This window comes from Centroberyx gerrardi, chromosome 2 (genome assembly GCF_048128805.1).
Source record: "Centroberyx gerrardi isolate f3 chromosome 2, fCenGer3.hap1.cur.20231027, whole genome shotgun sequence".
Lineage (NCBI taxonomy): Eukaryota > Metazoa > Chordata > Actinopteri > Beryciformes > Berycidae > Centroberyx > Centroberyx gerrardi.
Window position 1 is genome coordinate 28,082,492 of NC_135998.1, and position 20,000 is coordinate 28,102,491.

A 20,000-nucleotide genomic window follows, 5' to 3' on the forward strand; every position below is an offset into this window, starting at 1 on the left:
TTTCATTCTCCCTCTCTCTTTATAATCCCCCCCCCCCTCTCCATCCTTACCCCCCCCCCCAAATCTCATCTCTTTTATCTCCCTACTTTTCCTCCCATCGCTTCTAGTTCTCACGCTCCTGTTGTGTGTTTTTCTTCGCCGATACATGTGAGGGGATAAGCCTCCGCAGTGAGCCGGGCTCAGCGACAGCCTGTTTTTACGCCGCTCTCTCTGCTCTCTCTCTCTCTCTCCCTCTCTCTCTCTTATTACACGGCAGAGGTGCAGAGGTCACTTTCAGCTGATAACCGCACAAGCAAGGCAAGTGTGGTGTGTACGTCGTAAGACCGGTTTTACACAGAAGTGATGCAGAACATTTTTTAAAGACACTGAGGAGGGTCTCAACCGGTGATGCAGTGGCAAATAAAAAGGTGATAAACTCCAGTCCGGTGAAAATGAATGAATGAATTCTATTTGTCTAGAAGTGTTTTCCTTAAAATACTGTACCTGCATATAACTATAGTTTAACTAACCTGGTCTACCATCCTACATCCTTGGCCACACCAGATTACATGGAATCAACTCCTCCTCATTAAAAAAACAAGCAAACAGGAAAACAGAACAGTAACAATGCTGCAACATCCAGATACAATAAATAACAGCAAGCACTCACTATTTTTTATATATAAATGCTTACACACACACACACACACACACACACACACAACAAAGCTAGTGGGGACAATATTTTAGGTCACTGAGCAGAACAATTCCTGGTCCCATCCCGGTCCTATAGGGAACTTCGGAGGCAGACGCAAAAAATTAACAATAACCTCATATTTTGCCGTAGGACAACAAACACAATGCATTTATTTTCCTCATATAGATAAGCACGGGCTCCTTCCCACACACACTCTGCAGGGCATTGGCTGTGGGTAGACGAGGCAGCGTGTACTCTGTCTGTTCCTCTCGCTGCAAGAAGCCCCGAGGCGGTGGAGATTTGGTAGAGTGGAGATCTCTATAGCTCTCTCTATTGTTGAGATTCCCTAACAAGCCACATTTGGCTGCGGCGGCCTGCAGCACTCCGATAACACACAATAGCAGAGCTATAGCCAACGTTTGTTTACCTCACACAAACAAGCGACACGGAGAGCTCCACGGTCTATCTTAACTGGCATATTTCACTTGACACATTCATAATTCATCGCTTTGTTTTTAATTTTATTTGCCCCCCAACCTCATCAATTCCATTACTCAAAGAACATCATGATTTATTTTTAGTCAATTTTGAGTCAATCTAACAGCCGTGGGAAACTTCAGTGAAACGCCAATCCGGCGTTGCAGGGCGATAACTGTAAATCATCTGACAATTACAATCGAGGACAATCAGGCTCAATATCCATAATCTGCGATCTGTCTGGATATCGCCGTGGAAATATGTGGCGGAGATGTAATCAGAGAGGAAGGTCTCCTACCGATGTGGCATAGCTAATGTGCAGCTGTTCTCTGGCTGCTAATGAGAGGTGGTTGTTTTGTTCGGCGGGGGTTCATGGGCCTCGTATCTATAATCATGCAAGGAATACAAATTGCAATACACAGACACACACACACACACACACACACACACATATGGGTTGGAAAAAAAAAAAAATAGAAAGAATGCATGACCAGTATACTTTCTTCACCTCCCACAGCACCAATCAATGTTATTTTAAGAGCATTTTACGCAGAAGTGCTGCTATGTACTTTACAAAGACATTGAGCATAATGAAGAAAGCAAACTAAAATGATAAATAACAACCATAAAACGATGATAGAGGTAAAACAGAACAAAATTGGCAATTGCAACAATGCAGCGATATCCAGATACAAATAAGAACTGACTCTTCCTATCCAAGCTTATGTTCTCTTCACACACACACACACACAAATACTCTCTCTCTCTCTCTCTCTCTCTCTCTCTCTCTCTCTCTTTCTTTCTTTCTTTCTTTCTCTCTTTCACGCACAGCTGTCCAATTATGTAAATTCAAAATTAAGGAAGGCCTACAAGTTTGCGTGCACTGCACACTCGTTCTTGCTGCTCCAATCAGATGCTTCCCACGCTGTTGGCATGAGGGATTGATCACGCCCATTTGCTGAATCATCAGATCTTGCTGCCTGAAGGTTAATTCAGGTCACCTGTGTTGCTCGCCATTTTAAAAGGTTCAATTATTGACATGGATTTCCTTTGTTCTGCTGTGGCTGAAGTTGTCTCCCTTGTTTCTTTTGACTTTAAAGACCTGTGAAATGGCATCTTTAAATCCAGGATTTGATGTATTTCTTGTTGAAACAGGATGTTGGGGCGGGACATAACACACTGAGGGATCATTCAAAAGTCTAAACCAATGGAATGTCAGTCATAGAGAGAAAGGCAGTTTTATTTGCTGGGAGGGGAGGAGGCGGGGTGGGATTGTTCAAAAATCTGTGATGGTTTTATTGGTTGGAATTTATATTTACTTCTCCTGGTACAACATGACGTCACCATTAAAAGTACTCTTTTTTTCTAGGAAGTAAATGTAATGGGAGTTTTTTCATGGGGACTTTAAACATCAAATTGAATGGACCAGATTAGAGGTAAAATAGTAATTCTCTTTTTGTGTCTCTTGTAGGTTTACAACAATTTACAGGTTGACATGACCATTCCAAGGCCAAAAGTAAGCTTATGAGGTAAGTATGCTATTGTCAGTGTAATAACTGGAAAATTGAAAAATACCTGTGTGGGTCCACAAACATCAGCCCCTTGCTTTTTAATCTAGTCTACAAGCTGAGCAGTCTGGAAAAAGAGACAACCTTCAAACAGACCAATTCAGACAGAAGCTTACTCCAAGGACTGGACAGTAAATTCAGGTACAAACTCAGTGTCGACTCCGGTATGATGATTGGAGAAAGAAGAGCATTGACAAAAATTGATCAGATGGTGTCATTTGATCAATATTCTCAAACTGGAATTCCAGCATGCAAAATATGACGATGTGAAGGGAAAGAACAAAATTCAATGCTTCAATAACATTCAGTCAAAGTACAGGTGTAATGAACCATAGGCCCATTTTATTTCGAATCAATAGTTGATATAACGTATTTGAACATGAGAAGACAAAGAGAAACTTTATCTTGGCATAATTATTTGTCTTTAAGTCATCTACTGTTCACATTAGATTGTCAATGGATCTGAAATCGATAGGTGACAACTAATGTATGCATTATACACTTTATCAGACTTGTGTTGAAATGGGTCACAGTTAACAAGTCCATTGAGATGCATTTTAAGAATTAGCATCGTATTGAGCTCAAGTTGAAATGGGTATGATCCAGAATTCTCACTATAGGCATTGAGACCAATATAGCTGTTATTAGACCTGATAAAGTAGGGTTTCAGGTACTGTATGGGGTACATGGGAGGAAAGACTCTTGTGTTTTAATGACCATCATCTATGAAGCAAAGTAATTCACAGTCAGAATACTGTCATTTTGAAACCCCCGGCTCTACCATACAGATCTTCAATCTGTCAGTCAAACCCACGGAAATGAGTCAGAGTCCGCATGATGAATTCAGCTGCTATTTTAAGATGGAAATGGGATTACTGCAGTTTACAATAAAGTGCTAAAATGGTAATCATTGGGTTCTTGCTTTCAGGTGACACTCCCCCCAAAGAAGTCTTCCAAGGAAAGAAAACCAACAATGCATCAATTTTTTATGATGGAGTAGCAAATAACTGTCTCAAATGGCCTCCACTCTCCCTCCCTCCCTCCTCTGCTTCACTCCATCCCTCCCCTCGTCTCATCCAGGTTACTTCCTGGTAGGAGAGGAGTGGTGAGAAAGCTTTGGGATGCACGCTTGGGTGTTAATCATCTGATTTTTGTATGTTACATTGATCTTTGAACCCCATGCCATCAAGAGTATGCAGGTTTTGGGCAGACAGATCACCAAACTCCCAGTGATGATGCCAATAGTTCTTCTCCTCATACATATCAAGGCTTGTGTATTTTATTTTATTTTTTTAATATATTTTTTATTTCTGCAAAATTGATCCAAGTACTTTTGCACTGTATAATTTCCTTACAGTAATCCTGCAATGTATATTTTTTAAGGATGCTATAAAAATATCACAGCAAAACATTGAACTATATACAGTATCCTATAGGAATATAGTGATACTATAGATCAGTGGTTCTCAACATGGGGTCGGGGGACCAACAGAGGTCCTTGGGGGGGTTCCAGGGGGTCCCCAGCAAATTGATGACATGTTAAACTTAAGCATTATTTCATTCTACCTACAATACAGACAGTCATGGAATTCTGGACAAAATCATATCTAACAATACAAATATTGTCAGATTTGGGTCTGAGAGTCCTTGATATGAAAAAGGTTGAGAAACACTGCTATAGATGGAAAATTTGCAAAGTCTGATAAGGCTGCTATCAGCCCTGAGCACCCCAGAACCATTAAGTCCCAACAGGAAAGGCACTTAGTGATTTTTCATTAGGGTTGTAATGCAGTGGATATAAAGGTTTTGCCTTCAGACATGTCTGAAAGTGCATCTGCTGCACTCATCTCAGTTTACTTATGCCTGGTGCAGATGGTTTCAGCTGGAGCTGTACTTAAATTGTTACCTCTAGCTGAACTCTAGCTCGACTCATGCAGAGCAACAGATGGGGATGGAGCACACAGGAGGCACATCCTCTGCAGCTCTGACAGTTTGGTCCTAACCTTAAGACACTGGAAAAGGCACACCGACACTCAAAGAGTGTGCGCATTCTAGACAGAAACCACATGCAATGGACTATGCACATAAGGTCAGCCTGTCATTTGGTCTTTCACAGCCCATGCGCAGTACAATATGCATCCAGTGTTTCCGAACATCTTACTCTTTGAGTGTTTTTTAAACTTTGGGTTTAACCCCGGCTGTTCGGTCTCACGAAGATGTCTCACTTTTAACCGGGGTAGATCACCATGGTAACCTATGCTGCACGGCTAACCTGCTCCAACGCAGGTTCAGTTCAGGATATCAGAATGTATAAAAGGCCTCCTGACCAATCAGCTCTCTGGAAACAGGCAGTCACCGATATGAACAAATATACTGCATTCAAATGAAAGTGACAAGTAATAAAGAGAACAGGAGGCTACTATTGAATTAACAGATAGGAAGAAGGGCTGTTCCCAGGACAACGTTTTTACAGACCAGTAGAATCACTTTGCTTTCCATGATCATTTATTACATCAGAGATATATTTAGGGATCAGGGATATAATAAATGTTTGCAGCAGTTTCAAGCCATTTGCCCACTCTGGCTATAAAATAGGGCTTCTAACAAATGGCAGGTAGCTAGTTGACCATGAATTAAATTTACTGTTGCATATTAATTGCGCTGCACTTTTTTTTTTAATAGGATTCCCAACAGTGATTGGTTCAATGTAGCCTATTGCAATCATATTCTATTATACCACAGCCCTGAAGAACATGAGGCCGACTTTATGATTGGAAAATCTTTTTACAGCCTCAATGTGTCGACACAACATTGTATCAATGGAAAGTTTGCCCACTGTGTCCTAATGACAGGGGAGTTCCTCCAGTAATCCTCTCTAGCCTTGGTGGCAGAAACAATGTTACTTTTCACTGCTATGGTTTGTAATGCTGACAGTTATTGATTAGAATAATTTGTTCTTCTTGAGAGAAGAACACAAATGTTAGTAGTCCATTTCTTTCCAATACCCACTTTTACAGTCTAGGCTACATGTTGAAAATGTCATCAGTATATATTAGGGCCTATATAATTCCACAATTAGGACTATTCATAGTCTATGGCTTTTACTGTTTGATTATTGTATTATTTTCTAAAATTTCTATTTCTTACAAGACCCTGATCCATTGTGATGAATTTAAACCTGAACAGGGCAGCGGTAGCCTCTTAGTTGGAGAAGCAGGCTTTTGACCCATAGACTGCAGAAAATGACCAGAAGTTGCCAGTTTGAATACCCTGACTGGCTGGGAAAATGTAGGTGGAGAAAGTGAGTAATTCTCCTCTCCCTTAACAACCACTGTCAGGTGCCACTGAGCAAGGCACTGAATCCCCAACTGCTCCAGTGGAGCTGCCAAGTGTCCAGAAGAAGACTGTGGTTGTACTGGGCAGCTCCCAGTTAATAATATGGGTAACTGTAGTCAGTGTGAAGTAGGGTGTTGCTGAACAAGACCATGGTACTCAGTCGACTTTTCCTGAATAAATGAAGGAATAAAATTCAATAAGATGTTAGAATGCAGTGGTTCTAAATCTTGGTCCTAGGGTTCCAGACTCCAGCTGGTTTTCTCTCCTGCCTGGTAGTTAATTGCTCTCACCTGGAATCCATCAGTCCCTGATTAGATGACTAGAAAACCACCAGGGCTCTGGGTCCAGAGGACCAGGATTGATAGCCACTGCTTTAATGCATACTGGCAATAAAAAATATCCAGAATATCTGTAGATGCAACAGTAAAATTATTTTGTGACAAAAATAAGTAAAATGTATAAGGTAGAAATGTAATTTTTTGTACATGGATTGACAGATTAATTTAGTGTCCCAAGTATAATTTCCTGACCTTTTTAGGAGGAAAATAGTGACTTAGTGAACACCCAGTTACAACTGCAAGTATTTTTACATGAGAAATGTACTCATGCATACTGTTTATAGGTTTGAGTAAATTTACAAAACAAATGTTTCATTTCATCTTTTATTCATATACAAACAGTGCTTATCTGAAAATACAGTTTGACTGAGTGTGTTTGGATTGAACAACTTTATTTTCAGTTGCTTGATATCAATGTGTATCCTCAAAAATACATCCGTATTGACTTTCAAAACATTTCACTCAGCCTTCATTGCTGCTCCTGGAGTCACCAGTCTTTCTGTGGACTTAACTTGAGCGTTCAGCTGGACCTTGGCTCACAAATAGGCTGGTGGGAGAGGAAAAACAAAAACAAGGTGGGTAGACAAGAGAGGAAAGTATGAGAGAGAGGCATATTATGAGTTGGCAGAGCCATGCGTGTGGGTCTGGCGTCTACACACCTACCGGTGTCATCTGGCTCAGTCTATCTCCTTCCTCAGGTATTTCTTCATGACAGAAGCCACGTCTCCCCCCTCGCTGCCCTCTGCCTCTAGTCTTTCTCCTTGTGGCCCTCCCACCCTGCGTCTCGCCCCCCCACCCTGGGAGCTTCCTCCTGAACCGCCCGAGCTGGACGACTCCGTTTCAGAGCTTTTCCTGCTGCGGGTGGAGGGAGGCAGCTCTCCGAAGTGGACGCTCAGCGCCCTCCTGCCCCCTCTGACCGAGCCGGCCAGGCTGCTGGTGGACTGCGCTCTTCGGATGGCGGGCAGGATGTCGGAGGCCGCGTCGTCGCGGCTGCTGTCCCCGGTCAGGCGGCGGTTTTGGAAGACCATGGGTTCTGAGCCCAGAGCGGCCTCTCCTCCGCCCTCTGTAACGACATTCCCCAGCATCCGCCGCCTCATCGGCTGAGGGGAGCGCTGGATGGGAGTGGTCACAGAACGTACCGGCTCCTCCGAATCCTCCTCTGGGATGGACAGGGTGGGAGGGTGATGGCGAGCGGTGTGGGGGGACGCTAGGGAGGAGAGGCGGGGCAGCGAGGGAAGGGCAGAGAGGGACTCGGTGGAGTTGAAGCGGGCGAGTTTGGCTCCGGCGGTAGAAGCCCCGACCGGTGCCTGGGAGTCGCCTATGGAGCGCATGCTGGCGGCGCGGGGCAGGAGCGGGGAGGGAGGCTTGAGGATGCCCGGGCCCGGCCGGGGCTCCTGGAGGTCTTCCGGACCCAGAGAGAGGGCCGAAGCTCTTCGTCTGAGAGTAGAGGCTCCGGTTGTCTGATAGATAGGGAGGGAGATGGTGCTACCGGCTCCTTCCCCCGTATCACCACCGGCTCGGCGTTTCCGAAGCCCGTCCAGCAGCTCGGACAGTGCGGATGAAGAGGGGGCTCGACCAAGACCTCCTGCACCGACTCCTCCAGTCTCGGAGCCTTCGTCATCAGGATCCACGCATGAACTTTAGAGGGATAAGAGAGACACTTCAAACAATATTCCAAGTACATCATGGTAAATGACTTAAAGAGTAACTAAATCCCAAACCCAAATCTGTGGTGAAGCCTGACTCCTAATGGTGAAAATGGCCATCTGCTATTGGCTGGTCTTTGGTGCCAGGTGATGTCACCACCTGTTGTTCTCTATAGAAGGTGACATCACCAGTACCCTACTTTTCACCATTAGGAGTCAGGCTTCACCACAGATTTGGGTTTGGGGTTTAGTTCCTCTTTAATAACACACTGCTGTGACTGCAGGTCTTACCGGAAGCTATAGGTGCTCATAGTGTCTGCGACAGACTGGCGCCCCCCCTGGCTGCTGATGGTACTGCTGCCGTAGGGAGAGGCACCACCGCGGGAACCTCCTCTAGGCACTCCCAGCCAATGACGGATACCCTCTCCAACATCCTCTGTCCCAAGAGAGCCGACACTGGACACGGAGTCACTGTGGGAGAACAAAATCATACGTTACTCCCTGTCACGGCCAGAATGAGAACACTCCCCCCCATACACACACACACACACACACCCTCACAACCTATTGCTGGAGAAAACAAATTATTAAGCTGCAATAAGCATGCAAGCACATTACAGACAGCGATTTATGACTGCAGCACCCCTATACACTGATTCTACTGCGAGCCACTTGCATGGATAGGCTTAAAAATGGACATTTAAGATAAGAGGGAAGAGTAGTTGGAGTAGGATATGATCAGTGGGAGAGGATGAAGAGATGGGGAGAGTCAGGGTGAGGTCAAGAAGGGGGAGGAGTACATTTGATATGATGTAAGGATGGTTTGTTGTAATTCAGGAGTTATTGAGACAAAATTCTCATTCTCATTCTCCAACTTCTGTCCCTATAACACAGAAAATGTTCTTGTCTATTGTGCACAAGGAGACGCATAGAGGTCAAATTATCCAGAAATACATGGATGACAGAATAGCCCAAGATGCTCCACCAGTGGCGGTACATGCACAGCCATCTTCACTCTGGAGTGATCTTAACAGGCCAGGTTCTCTGTCACATTACGTATCGTACAGTTACTGCAATGAAATGCTTCATTAAAGCAATATTCCACTTGGGGGTTATTTGGAAAACCAGGATATAAACTAATCAAGATCGGATGCAGCTTACCCATGTTAAAACTAAGTGGAATATTGCTTTAATGATGATACTTCAAGGTCTGCGACATCATTCAGGTCACACCCACATACCTGTGCAGCACCAAGCCAGATACAGGCAAGGAAAAGGCGCACACACACACACACACACACCACCAACTCACACACATTCATACAGGCTCTTACAGGTCTTTCTTTCGAGTCAAGGACTCCACAGCAGTTTGAATGCTGGATGGAAGGGCAGAGCGGTGAAAAGGTGGAGGTTACACAGACGCAAACGAGAACACGTAAACTTCGGCAGAGAGAGACACCCAGGCGGAGGCAATTACCTCTCGGAGTCGCTCTCGTCGCTCGATTCCACTTCCTCCAGGGCGGCCTGCAGATCGACGATGCGGCGGATGGACGTCTCCAGATCGGCTTGCAATGTCTGCCTGACAGCGGTGAGCTCCTCCACCTGCATCTCCTGGAAACAAACGAGGACAGAGTGGCTGTGAGATTGTAGGACGTCACCTCCAACAGGCCAACTGGTTGTTTTTAGACCCCCAGGCCCATTTGACTACAGAAATTACATTCATTCTAGCCCCATATTACTTCATCAGTCAAACACTGAATATCCTATGGCAGCTGCTCTCACTTAACAACCCTACAACCTATCCTCTAGTGGTAATGTGTGTACTGGTCCAGGTTATTTGGAGGAAAACGGTTACATACACACACTGACATTGGGAGAACGGAGTGATTTATTAATTCATCTTGTCTCTCTTTTTCGCTCTCCGTCTCCTTGGCATCCCATCACACATGCCCGCCCGCGTAAACACACAAACACACACGCACACACACATACACACGCACGCGCGCGCACGCACACAAGCTTCCAGGCTTTCAAAGTTATTGGCTTTGTTGGCTTTGAGGAGACGGGTGGGGGTGCAGCGGTTGTCATAGAGACACACAAGTGTGTATGAATGTGTGTGTGCCCATAACCTTGAGGAGACAATGAGGATTAATCACAGCCAGACAGAGAAAGCAGGGCGAGGGAGAGATGACGTTGAGAGGGGGGTGGGGGGGTGTATTTCTGTTAGTGTACATGAATGTGTGTGTGTGTGTGTGGGGTTGTGTATATATGATCGTGTCTATTCATGAGGGCATGTATGTGTGACTGCCTGCCTGTATAGTTGGTTGGTAGGTTGTTAAAGGGCATCGATGTGTCTGTGTGTGTGTGTGTGTGTGTGTGTGGGTGTGTGTGTGTGTGTGTGTGTGTGTGTGTGCTGCCCGCTTTGTGCTATCAGTGGCAGTGACACAGTGAATAATTTTCATATCATTGAAACTGCCTCTCTCCTCCTCGGCTCAGAGGTCGTGCTGCTGGAGCACAGACATCTTCTGCTGTGTGCGAGTGCAAGAAAAAGAGCCGTTTGTAAACAAGAAAAAAAGTAAATGTTTGTCAGAAAAAATAGATAGATTTTCATATTCTCACAAAGCATCCCTAAAATGTAACATTTACTTCTTGCAAAGCTCAAACCATGATGATTTCTCAAAGAGATAAATCAGTTCATTAATTAGCTTTTTTCATATTTTGGGCCTATGCTCAAAATAAAGACCTAGAACCAGATACTCCCATAGTGCAATTCAAATCAAAATTTCAGCTTTATACACATAATTATTGAATGGCATTTAATAACATCTTATGAATAATATTGGTGTAACCTTGTTGTCCTCAAACTAATCTACTCTTTTTTTAATAGGAAGTAACGTCTTCTGATGCAGAGCAAATGATTTTGGGACAAAATAATTTCTTGTTGAGAGGGATTTTCTTTCAATGAGTCACTTAGATGAAAATGATTTTACAGACAAATATAAGCTCAGTCATTTCACAGCTAATGATGAGTATATGTGCAAAAAATAATCTCATGATCATTAAAGAAAAATGATCAAAGTAATGTGTATATAATGTATAATGTATCATTTAATTTTTGTTTTTGTTTTGCCAATGCTAAGGTTGCAGTTGACAAGGTTGGAGAGCTGAAAATGGCTGTTGATAATATCCAGTTTATTTTGTAACCAAGCTCAAGGTTCCTGCAAGATATTCAGATTTTGCTGCATTTGCTAAAACCTGATGATGTATTAAAATAATATCATCATTTGCATCTGTCTTGCTGTGGCGGACAGTTACCAGCTCCATGCGTCTGCGGCTGCTGTCCTGCTCTCTCTGAGTCAGGTCCTCCATCTCCAGCCTCATGTCCTGCAGACGCTGCTGGTAGTACTGAGAGTTCTCTCTCTCCCGAGCCTCGGCCTGGGCGCTCTGCTCCAGCTCCTCTCCCAGACGAACCACGCTGTCCCTCAGACGCAGCACCAGCACCTGCACACACACACACACACACACACACATTATCCAGTTAGAGATGGGACAAAATAGGTATGAAACCACGGTGGGGAGGAATTTTTTTTCAGACATACAAAAATACAACAACAACAAACAGATTAACAGAATGATGGAGACAGGACCTAAGAAGCTTATGTGGAGAAGACAGGACCAAAATACAAGGTCAAGGGGAGGAAATATTTAATCCTACGTTGAAATGGAGAGAAGGACATTCATCTGGTCTCACCTCAAACCGCTTGACTTGCCCCCTCTGAAACTCCAGTTTGTTCTCCAGGTCACACACACGCGCCTCCTGTTTACTGACGATGCTGCGCCCCACGGTGGACGACTCCAAGAACTGCACTCTGGACACACTCTGCTGGAGCTGCGAGGGGGTGTAGAGAGAGGAGGGCAGAAAGGAGTGGAGAGGCAAAATTCATGTTTTTTGTTTTTTTTCAGAAGCAAAGCATGGATGCTGTAAGTCAATATTTGTAGAAATGTAACCACGGATGTAGTGGAGGGTAAACCCGCCAAAACTCACTTTATCTACCTTTTTATTTGCAGAATAGAGTTTATTCTCTTACTTTCTTAATGACATAAATTGAAAGGTAGACAGTATCAAACTGATGCATCTTCTATGAAGATGGGGAAAAAGCATAACTTATCACTTTATGTATATATAATTGATTTTTGTTTATATGGGTGGTTGTTTGCTTTATGGCAATCACCGACTGGGGGTCATAGTTATACATGGTAAATACATAGTTAACTCTTTATTTACCACTACATCACTGGGTGTGACGATAATTACCCTCCGGTTTGTAGTTATATTCAGATCAGTAACAAGGAAATAAGACTAACTATAAATCCCAAACAATCTAACCACTAAGTGTCAAATTTCTTTTCAAAGTGTAACAACGGTTACCTCTTCTTGGAGAGTTTGCCTCTGTTTCTTCATCTCCTCTAGTTCCGCTTGCAGCTCCCTGATCTGAGAAATATCACTGGAGGACTGAAGAACAAGGAAGGAGGAGAGAGAGAGATGCGAGTGAGAGAGCTTGGATTTGCTCTAAGTTCTGTGTCCATGATTCATTTGAGTGAGAGAGAAGAAAGGCCCAAAATGATCCGATCTGACAGAATCCAATACCTGTGCAATGAGGGCTTTGTGCTTCTTCATCAGCTCATTGAGGTCTTCCTGGTCCTCCTCGAGTCTCTTCAGCAGATCCACCTTCTCATGCTGGAGCAGGGCTAGCTGCTCATCCACCTGGACACGCGCAGGAAAACAGGTAAGACGGGCTAAACTCACACATTCCTCACAAACTTCTGCACACACACAGAGTCAAAGGCGCACTCACCAGACACTTGTGTTTGCAAATGTTTTCTAGTTCGATCTGAGCGTTCTCCAGCTCCTGAGAAAGGGTTTTCTGGACGCTCTCCGCCTCGAGTCGCCTCGCTTCGCTCTCCTCAAGCTAGTTGGAGACAAGGAGGCCGCGTGAGCGTTGGTTGAATATTTCTGAATATGTGATATGATGAAGACGGTGTGTTTGCATGAGTGTGCATGAGTGTGTGTGTGTGTGTGTGTACCTGGTAGTGCAGGCGCTCTATCTGCTCTTTGCTGCCGTTGGGGTGGTTCGGCCCTGAGTTGTCTATGGTGGACAGCAGCAGCTGGGCGTCGACCAGCAGGGCGTGGGTTCTCTTCAGATCTCTCCTCAGCCTCTTCTCCACATCAAAGTCTCTGTGGCCCACCTACATGACAGCAGAGGTCAGATCGACACACTAGAGATGCGATCAGCACACAAAAAGGCAGGAAAACGGGATGTGAAATTCTGAGTTTAGTGTTTTCTCTGTCTTGGAAAATCACATTCTTCACTCTAAACCCTCTAAAGGAGGCTGATTTTTTCCTTTTCAGTTGCTTGTTCTATAGAGAGCTGCATCCCAGCTTGGCTGCAGACCAAGCCTTGGCCACTAATCACTACTCCGATTACATCCCTGTAGTGACAGAGACAGAGAGTGCTGAATTAGCTGCCACCTCCTTGCTGCATATGCTCGCTTTGTATTGCCAGTATGAAGAGGTGACACGTCCTATTCATCACCTAGACAGCATTAATCCAAAATGATCTATGATAATCTATGATGTGTCAAGAAGAAGCCAAGAGAATGACTTTATTCCAGTGCTTTGTAAACCTCTCAGCCCAATAATTGTGTGTGTGTGTGTGTGTGTTTGTTGCGTACCTGGTCACACAGAGTTGCAATGAGTCCCTCCAGGTCGTGCTTCTCATGAACCACCATCTGTTTTTCCTCATACTCCTGTTCCAACTGCATCTCTAACTGTCTCAGCTGCAAACACACACACACACACACACACACACACACACACACACACACACACACACACACAAATATGAGATGATGAATAAACAGTTCAAAGTCCCCATAAATGTGGCCATCATTAATAAACTAGGTTGATGGTTGAGGTGAGCTAGAAGAAGCTGTACTGCCAGTGATCTATAAAGTGTATAGTTTAGCAATCCTATTATGTGATTGGCTACTGATGAGCAATGTCACCAGCATATCTCTATGCAGCCTTAAACAGAGCTCTGTGGTGTAGGCAGCGGGGTAAGAGTTAACTAGGACAGTAATCCACTCCATTGTTGATGGTTAGTGTTGTAATGGGTTTGTATAACAGTGACCAGGGAATAATACTGGGGTTTTTCCATCCAGATTCTTGAAGTCTGCTACCCAGATTAAATATGGAATAAAACTAGGTGTGGTATTAAATCATCAGTGTTTCCTGAAAACAAAAAAGAAAACTCTTCTCATGTAAAACCAGGTCAAACCAATCGGCACATGTTGCCATAAGAGGCCATTGACAACTACCTCAGGGTCAGTTTTTCTTTCTCTTTTTCATATTCCCAGAGAACAAAATCTAAAATCAGTTCTAATGTATGGTATGTGGTCACTAGTTAGTTGTGTAACAGTAGTGTTGACCTACCCGCCTCTGAGAGGACTTGTGCACATCCTCCAACTCCTCCTCTTTATCCTCCAGCTCCTTCTGATGGATCTGCTTCATCCTCTCCATCTCCATCTCAAAGCGCATGTGGATCTACAGGAGAGAACGGCGGGTGAGAATTGCCTGGTGTTTGTGTGTGTGAGAGAGTGTTTGAGTGTGTGTGTGTGTGCATGCGAGTACCTGTTGTTGCTGTTGTATTTTGGCAGTCAGCGTGGTGATTTCCTCCGCTCTCTCGCCGGCCTGGCTCTCCAGGAGGCGAAGCTGTTTTTTGAGGTCTGGCAGCGAATCGGAGGCGAGGTCCACAGGCAGGCTGAGGTCGCGGATCTGAGCGCACAACTCCTCCTTCTGCTGCTGGAGACGGCCCACCTCTGATTGGTTCTCCTACACACAGCCGCGCACACAGTTATTTGTTGATATTTGAGATGCTTTATTCGTCCTCCAAGAGGGAAATTCTCTTTTTGCCCTCTGGTTGGCGCAGCGTCCCAGGAGCAGGTAGGGGTTAAGTATCTTGCTGAAGGATACTTTGGCAGGTATGGAGGTATGGCCACATGGGGGATTAGACCCGGGCCCTCCAGCACACACACACACACACACACACACACACACACACACACACACACAGCAAGGCACTCCAAAACAATTATTTTTTGAGTAACCAGAACTGAGACACTTCACTTGTCTATGAAAACTTCACTTCAACATTTCAGCTGTGATTTGAGTCTCCCATAATCCTTTTCGTATGCAAATAAGTTTCAGTGACATCATCATCCGTCATCATCATTCTGGGTTCTTCATCTATTAGTTGACCGCTGCCATACAGTGATGTGTGTTGACGTGTAGCTAAATCTTTATGATGGTTAGACAACGCATACTCATTTTTCAATAAATCACATTATTGTATAAGCAGTGCTTCTGTGTATGTATGTAATATGTTCTGAGCTACTGTATGTTTGCTAACATTACTGTATTCTCCATTGAAGAGATGAAGACAGCTGACTGTAAGGAGCCAGAGAGCTGATAATATTCAAATAAACTGAAAATGACTTATAATAATAATAATAGAATAAAGGCCTTTTAACAAGGTTTGTGAGTGCCAACCCAACCCCGACTCCTACTTCTTACATGGTACAATTTACACACCAACACACACACACACATCGACACACGCACAAATACAAAACACACCTGTAGGTTGCGACGCAGAGTGTATATTTCAGCCCCCAGAGCAGTGTTCTCCTGGATGACTTTGTCCTTTTGCTCTCTCTCGTTGTCAGCTTCCTCCAGGGCCTGAGTCAACTCACTGTCAAACCTGCACACACACACACACACACACACACACACACACAGTCAGCAGATGCTTTTGGAACAACGCTGCAGAATCGATGCTAATTTTATTTAACTGCCCAACCAAAAAGAAACCGTCTCCCGCTCTCGAACTGCCGTTTCTACTCCAAAACAGACAGTGAGAGAAGAGATATGACGAACATGACGATACAGTAATATGACGATATCGTGGTGTTGAAGAATAAAAGGAGACGGACACGCACCGTCTCTGTTTGCGGTCGAGCTCGTGCATCCGGCTCTGCAGGCTGTCGGTAAGGACTCGGGCGTCCTGGAGGTCAGAGGTCACGCGGCGACACTGACGTTTCAGCTCTGTCACACTCCTCCTGGACTGCTCCAGCTGGGCCTGCAAAGCGGACACCTACACACACACACACACACACACACACACACACACAAACACAGTGTTATCAAATCAGCTTTAGACATTTAAATCTCTCATCAGTGTTGCCGTGCAAGCCGCCTCACCTTGGTATCGAGCTGTTGTCGGGTCTGTCTCTCCGTCTCCAGTTTTTCCTCCGTCTGCTTGAGTCGTCGGCGGACAAACTCAACCTCTGTCTGGCAGCACTCCAGCTGCAGGGCCAGCTCACTGTCTGCGGACGGGAGGGACGGATGTGTCTTTGTCAGTAGGTGATGATAAGTGCCTCTTGAAATGTGTTCATCTTTCTCCGTCTCATTTTTTAGCCTTACACCTGTGGTCTCTGATCATGTGCCGTGGAGGCCCAAGAGAATGCAGGTTTGTATCGCAACCAAACTCTAGTTAGTTCCTCCTCGTCGGTTGAAGCCGTACTAACTAGTGAAATCAGCTGTTGTAGTGTTTAGTTGGAATGAAATACTTCATACTCTTGAGCCTCCGTGGCACATATGACTGAGCCACTGCCCTAAAATGTTTCTACCCGGGCAACTCACACTCACTGCCCAACATTAAAGGAAAATACCATGTTTTTGGGAGATTACCTATTGGGCAACTTTCCTGTTAAGTGATGAGAATATTGAAACAGCTGAACAATTAATTGGGGAAAAAAATCGAAATCTCAATATGAACTTCTGCAATTTCTAAATCGCAGAGGTTGCAGTTAATTGCTTAAGAGAGAGTTGCGTACAAACTGGATTTGTGAACAAGGTGTTTTAGAGCTGCAGGTGATCTTTGGTCCATGAATCAAAACCTTTCATCAGACTCAAACTCAGTAAATCCTGCACACTCACATGGAATTTTTTTTAACAAAATCACTTTTCTTTACACAATTTTATAGTTCTAAAAAAATGATGACGAGAAAAACATATGATGATATGAATTGCAGTGTAAATCGCAAATGTTTTGTCAATATCTTTCAGCCATATTAGAAACCAAAATCATGTTTCCCAGATAGATTGTTAGCTCTAACACTTCAGCATACACAATGTTGAGTGATTGTACGTTACTAGCGTTATCTCAAAAGTGACAAAATGAGAACACTAAAGGTAAATGGGAAGCAATTTTAAACTATAAGCAGCCAAGTCTGGCAGGTTTGTGTAGGAGATTGGTAAAAATGTATTTGAAATATTGTTTTGAACAACCAGGGACTACTTTCCCTGTTTGCATAGTAAGTGAGGATGGTGGGTAATGTACAGCTAAAAATCACTGTGCAGCGGATGAATACATTGTTGCTCACTTGAAATAGTTCCAAAAAAATATAAAGGTAATGATTATTTCATCTTTAAAATTTAGAAATCTACAGACCATATCATAAAATCCCAAACCAACTTTTAATTACTTAGGCCATACAAATTTTAAAAGGTGTTGAATGGATCTTCCCATCTTGGGGAAAAAAAGAAGAGAAAAAAAAAACTCAACAAAAGTTCTCAACAAAGTTCAATATGAAGTTTGTGATTGGACCGATCAAACGCACTATTATTATTTTTGTATACAGGCAAAATGTGGGTCTTCCATATTTTTTGTATCTGTGCTATGAACTTAACAGTGTTTCCGTTGTTTCATCATGTTGTTTATCATTATTTTCCCTATTTTGGCACCTGAAATGCAAATGTGTTTGAAACAAGTAGACATTCAATATTTGACATGACAAAAAGTGATTTGAATAAAGAATGTCAGAAGGAAGATGGACTGCTCCACGTGTTAAATTTTAGTTTTCATCATCATTTGCATGTTCTGATAATAGCAAGAACCTGTGTGGGGTTTTAAAATGTGCCATAGGGATCGATTAGTCCTTTTTTTCTTCTTCTTCTCGCTCGCTTGCCTCACTTTTTTGAAACAGGAAACCGTTAAACACCTAACTAAATCTGTATGCCCTTAAAGGTCAGTCTTACTTTGGATAATGCCAGTGGCTGGAGCCAGTGATGTCCACACTATGACCAGGGACACATGGATGATTTCAGTGTCTATGTTCTCATCACTTAACAGGTAAGTTGAGCTTGGTGTATTCCTGTAATAGTAAAACAGAGTCCCTGGTTATTCACCTGTCCCTGGCCCTCTCTGATTCTCCTTGATCTGAACTTTCTGTTTCTCCTCTTCCAGCTGCTTCTCCAGGGTTTCCATGGTGACCTTACATTGGTCCAGACGAGCCTAACATTGAAAGAAAAAGGAAAAAACAGAAGAGTCATTGTCTGAACTTGTCTGAGGAGGGGTGAAAACTGACTTGACACTCAGTGGCACATTACATCAAGCAAATTGATAACAAGAACATTGGTCATCCATACTATTTGGTTTCCCTGATCATTCCTGATGTTTGAAGATAAAACAGGATGTAATCACCAATTTCGGGGGTGTAATGGAAAAGTAATATATCAAGTACTGTAAGGAATTACTGCTTCCAGGGAGTAATAAGTATAGATGCCTATTTAGAGTAACAAACCCAACACTGGACAGAGTCAGTCTACCTGTAGGTCTCTGTTGTCCTTGCTGAGGCGAAGTCTCTCGGTCCTCTCCACATCCAGAGCCTGACCCACTGCATCGCCACGGAAACGCTCATCGCTCAGCTCAGACGTCACTGCTGTCACCTACACACATGGATCACAATATGGGTCGTGTGTGTGAGTGTGTGTTCTATTCTTGTGAGGGGAAAATGTCCTCACAAGTGTTTAAAGATGTGGAAAATCCTCAAATCATCAAAGGTCAACTGTAGGGTTTTTAGCTGTGGTGTTTCTGCACTGCTCTTCCCAGAGATCACCTGTCAATCAAACAGTGTGTCCAGTACTGTACAGTCTTTTTCCTTGGATTTTCTGTTCATGAAGTTTGAGTTTCGGTCTTTGTTTTTTTCTTGTCTGTTCAAGGACTACACTGACTTTTTGGGAGTTTGGCCCATTGGTCATTTAATGACTGGACTGGCACCAAAATCATCTCTGTCTCTATGTTAAGTCATTGTTAGCGATTAGCATTATCCTAAAAGTGTTGTAAAAGTTGTAGCAGCTCTAAGGCTGGATAGTTAGTTAGTTAATAGTCATTTTAATGGCATGTGTCTGGACCTGCCAGACTTGTTTAGGATCTTGGTAAAATAGACATAAAATTCAACAAAAACAAAGCACTTTCAATGGCAGAAGATGTTTCTTCCCATAAGATTCGAGCATAACTTGGTTTGTATACACGGGAAGTGAGCAAAGCTAGACAGCTAAAGTGAGATTTTGTTTTCAGAAGTTAGTGAATCTACAGGCCATGGAATAAAAACAATACCAATTTTGGATTACTAAAAGGTCTATTTAAATTTTTTAGGTCTATTTTATAATTCTAGTCACGTACGATTAGGCTACTGAATATAGCCTACTGTATGCTAAAGTGTTAGCATGCGCACCGGACAGTGCTACCTATAGAGATGATTTTGGTGCCAGTCCTCTGGTGGCTATCGCTGTTCATGCTAACTACCCAGTTCTTCTTCTATGTATTCCAAAAAACCACTGTTGCTGCTGCTGGAAACAGAACACGCATCACTTCCTGGGTGCCAGAGGATTTTTCCCTACCAGACACCGGGTGTTTAGAGCAGCAAATGTAAAAGCTTTCATGAACTGGATATAGGTTGAATCACTGTTGTGTTATAGCAATATGTGATAGAGAGTAGCACAACAGACAATTATTGATATGAAAATGTCACTGATTATTACTTTAAGTTTAAGCTT

The 20,000-nt window shown here is 43.6% G+C and overlaps 1 protein-coding gene across 1 annotated transcript in view; it reads right to left on the reverse strand.

Moving 5' to 3' along the window:
* Positions 1–6,751: 6,751 nt before the first annotated feature.
* The window catches only part of myo18b (myosin XVIIIB), a 28,588-nt gene continuing 15,339 nt past the window's right edge, over positions 6,752–20,000 (reverse strand). Inside the window, exons 25-43 of the mRNA XM_071898566.2 lie at positions 18,771–18,890; positions 18,351–18,456; positions 16,362–16,486; positions 16,100–16,254; positions 15,738–15,861; positions 14,733–14,933; positions 14,535–14,645; positions 13,775–13,879; positions 13,127–13,288; positions 12,898–13,011; positions 12,690–12,806; positions 12,471–12,554; positions 11,793–11,930; positions 11,357–11,542; positions 9,519–9,652; positions 9,376–9,417; positions 8,333–8,512; positions 7,059–8,033; positions 6,752–6,942 (exon numbers count right to left, since the gene is read on the reverse strand). Coding sequence (XP_071754667.2) covers positions 7,073–8,033; positions 8,333–8,512; positions 9,376–9,417; positions 9,519–9,652; positions 11,357–11,542; positions 11,793–11,930; positions 12,471–12,554; positions 12,690–12,806; positions 12,898–13,011; positions 13,127–13,288; positions 13,775–13,879; positions 14,535–14,645; positions 14,733–14,933; positions 15,738–15,861; positions 16,100–16,254; positions 16,362–16,486; positions 18,351–18,456; positions 18,771–18,890 — 3,165 coding nt within the window. The 3' untranslated portion in view covers positions 6,752–6,942; positions 7,059–7,072. The remainder of the gene's footprint in view (positions 6,943–7,058; positions 8,034–8,332; positions 8,513–9,375; positions 9,418–9,518; positions 9,653–11,356; positions 11,543–11,792; positions 11,931–12,470; positions 12,555–12,689; positions 12,807–12,897; positions 13,012–13,126; positions 13,289–13,774; positions 13,880–14,534; positions 14,646–14,732; positions 14,934–15,737; positions 15,862–16,099; positions 16,255–16,361; positions 16,487–18,350; positions 18,457–18,770; positions 18,891–20,000) is intronic.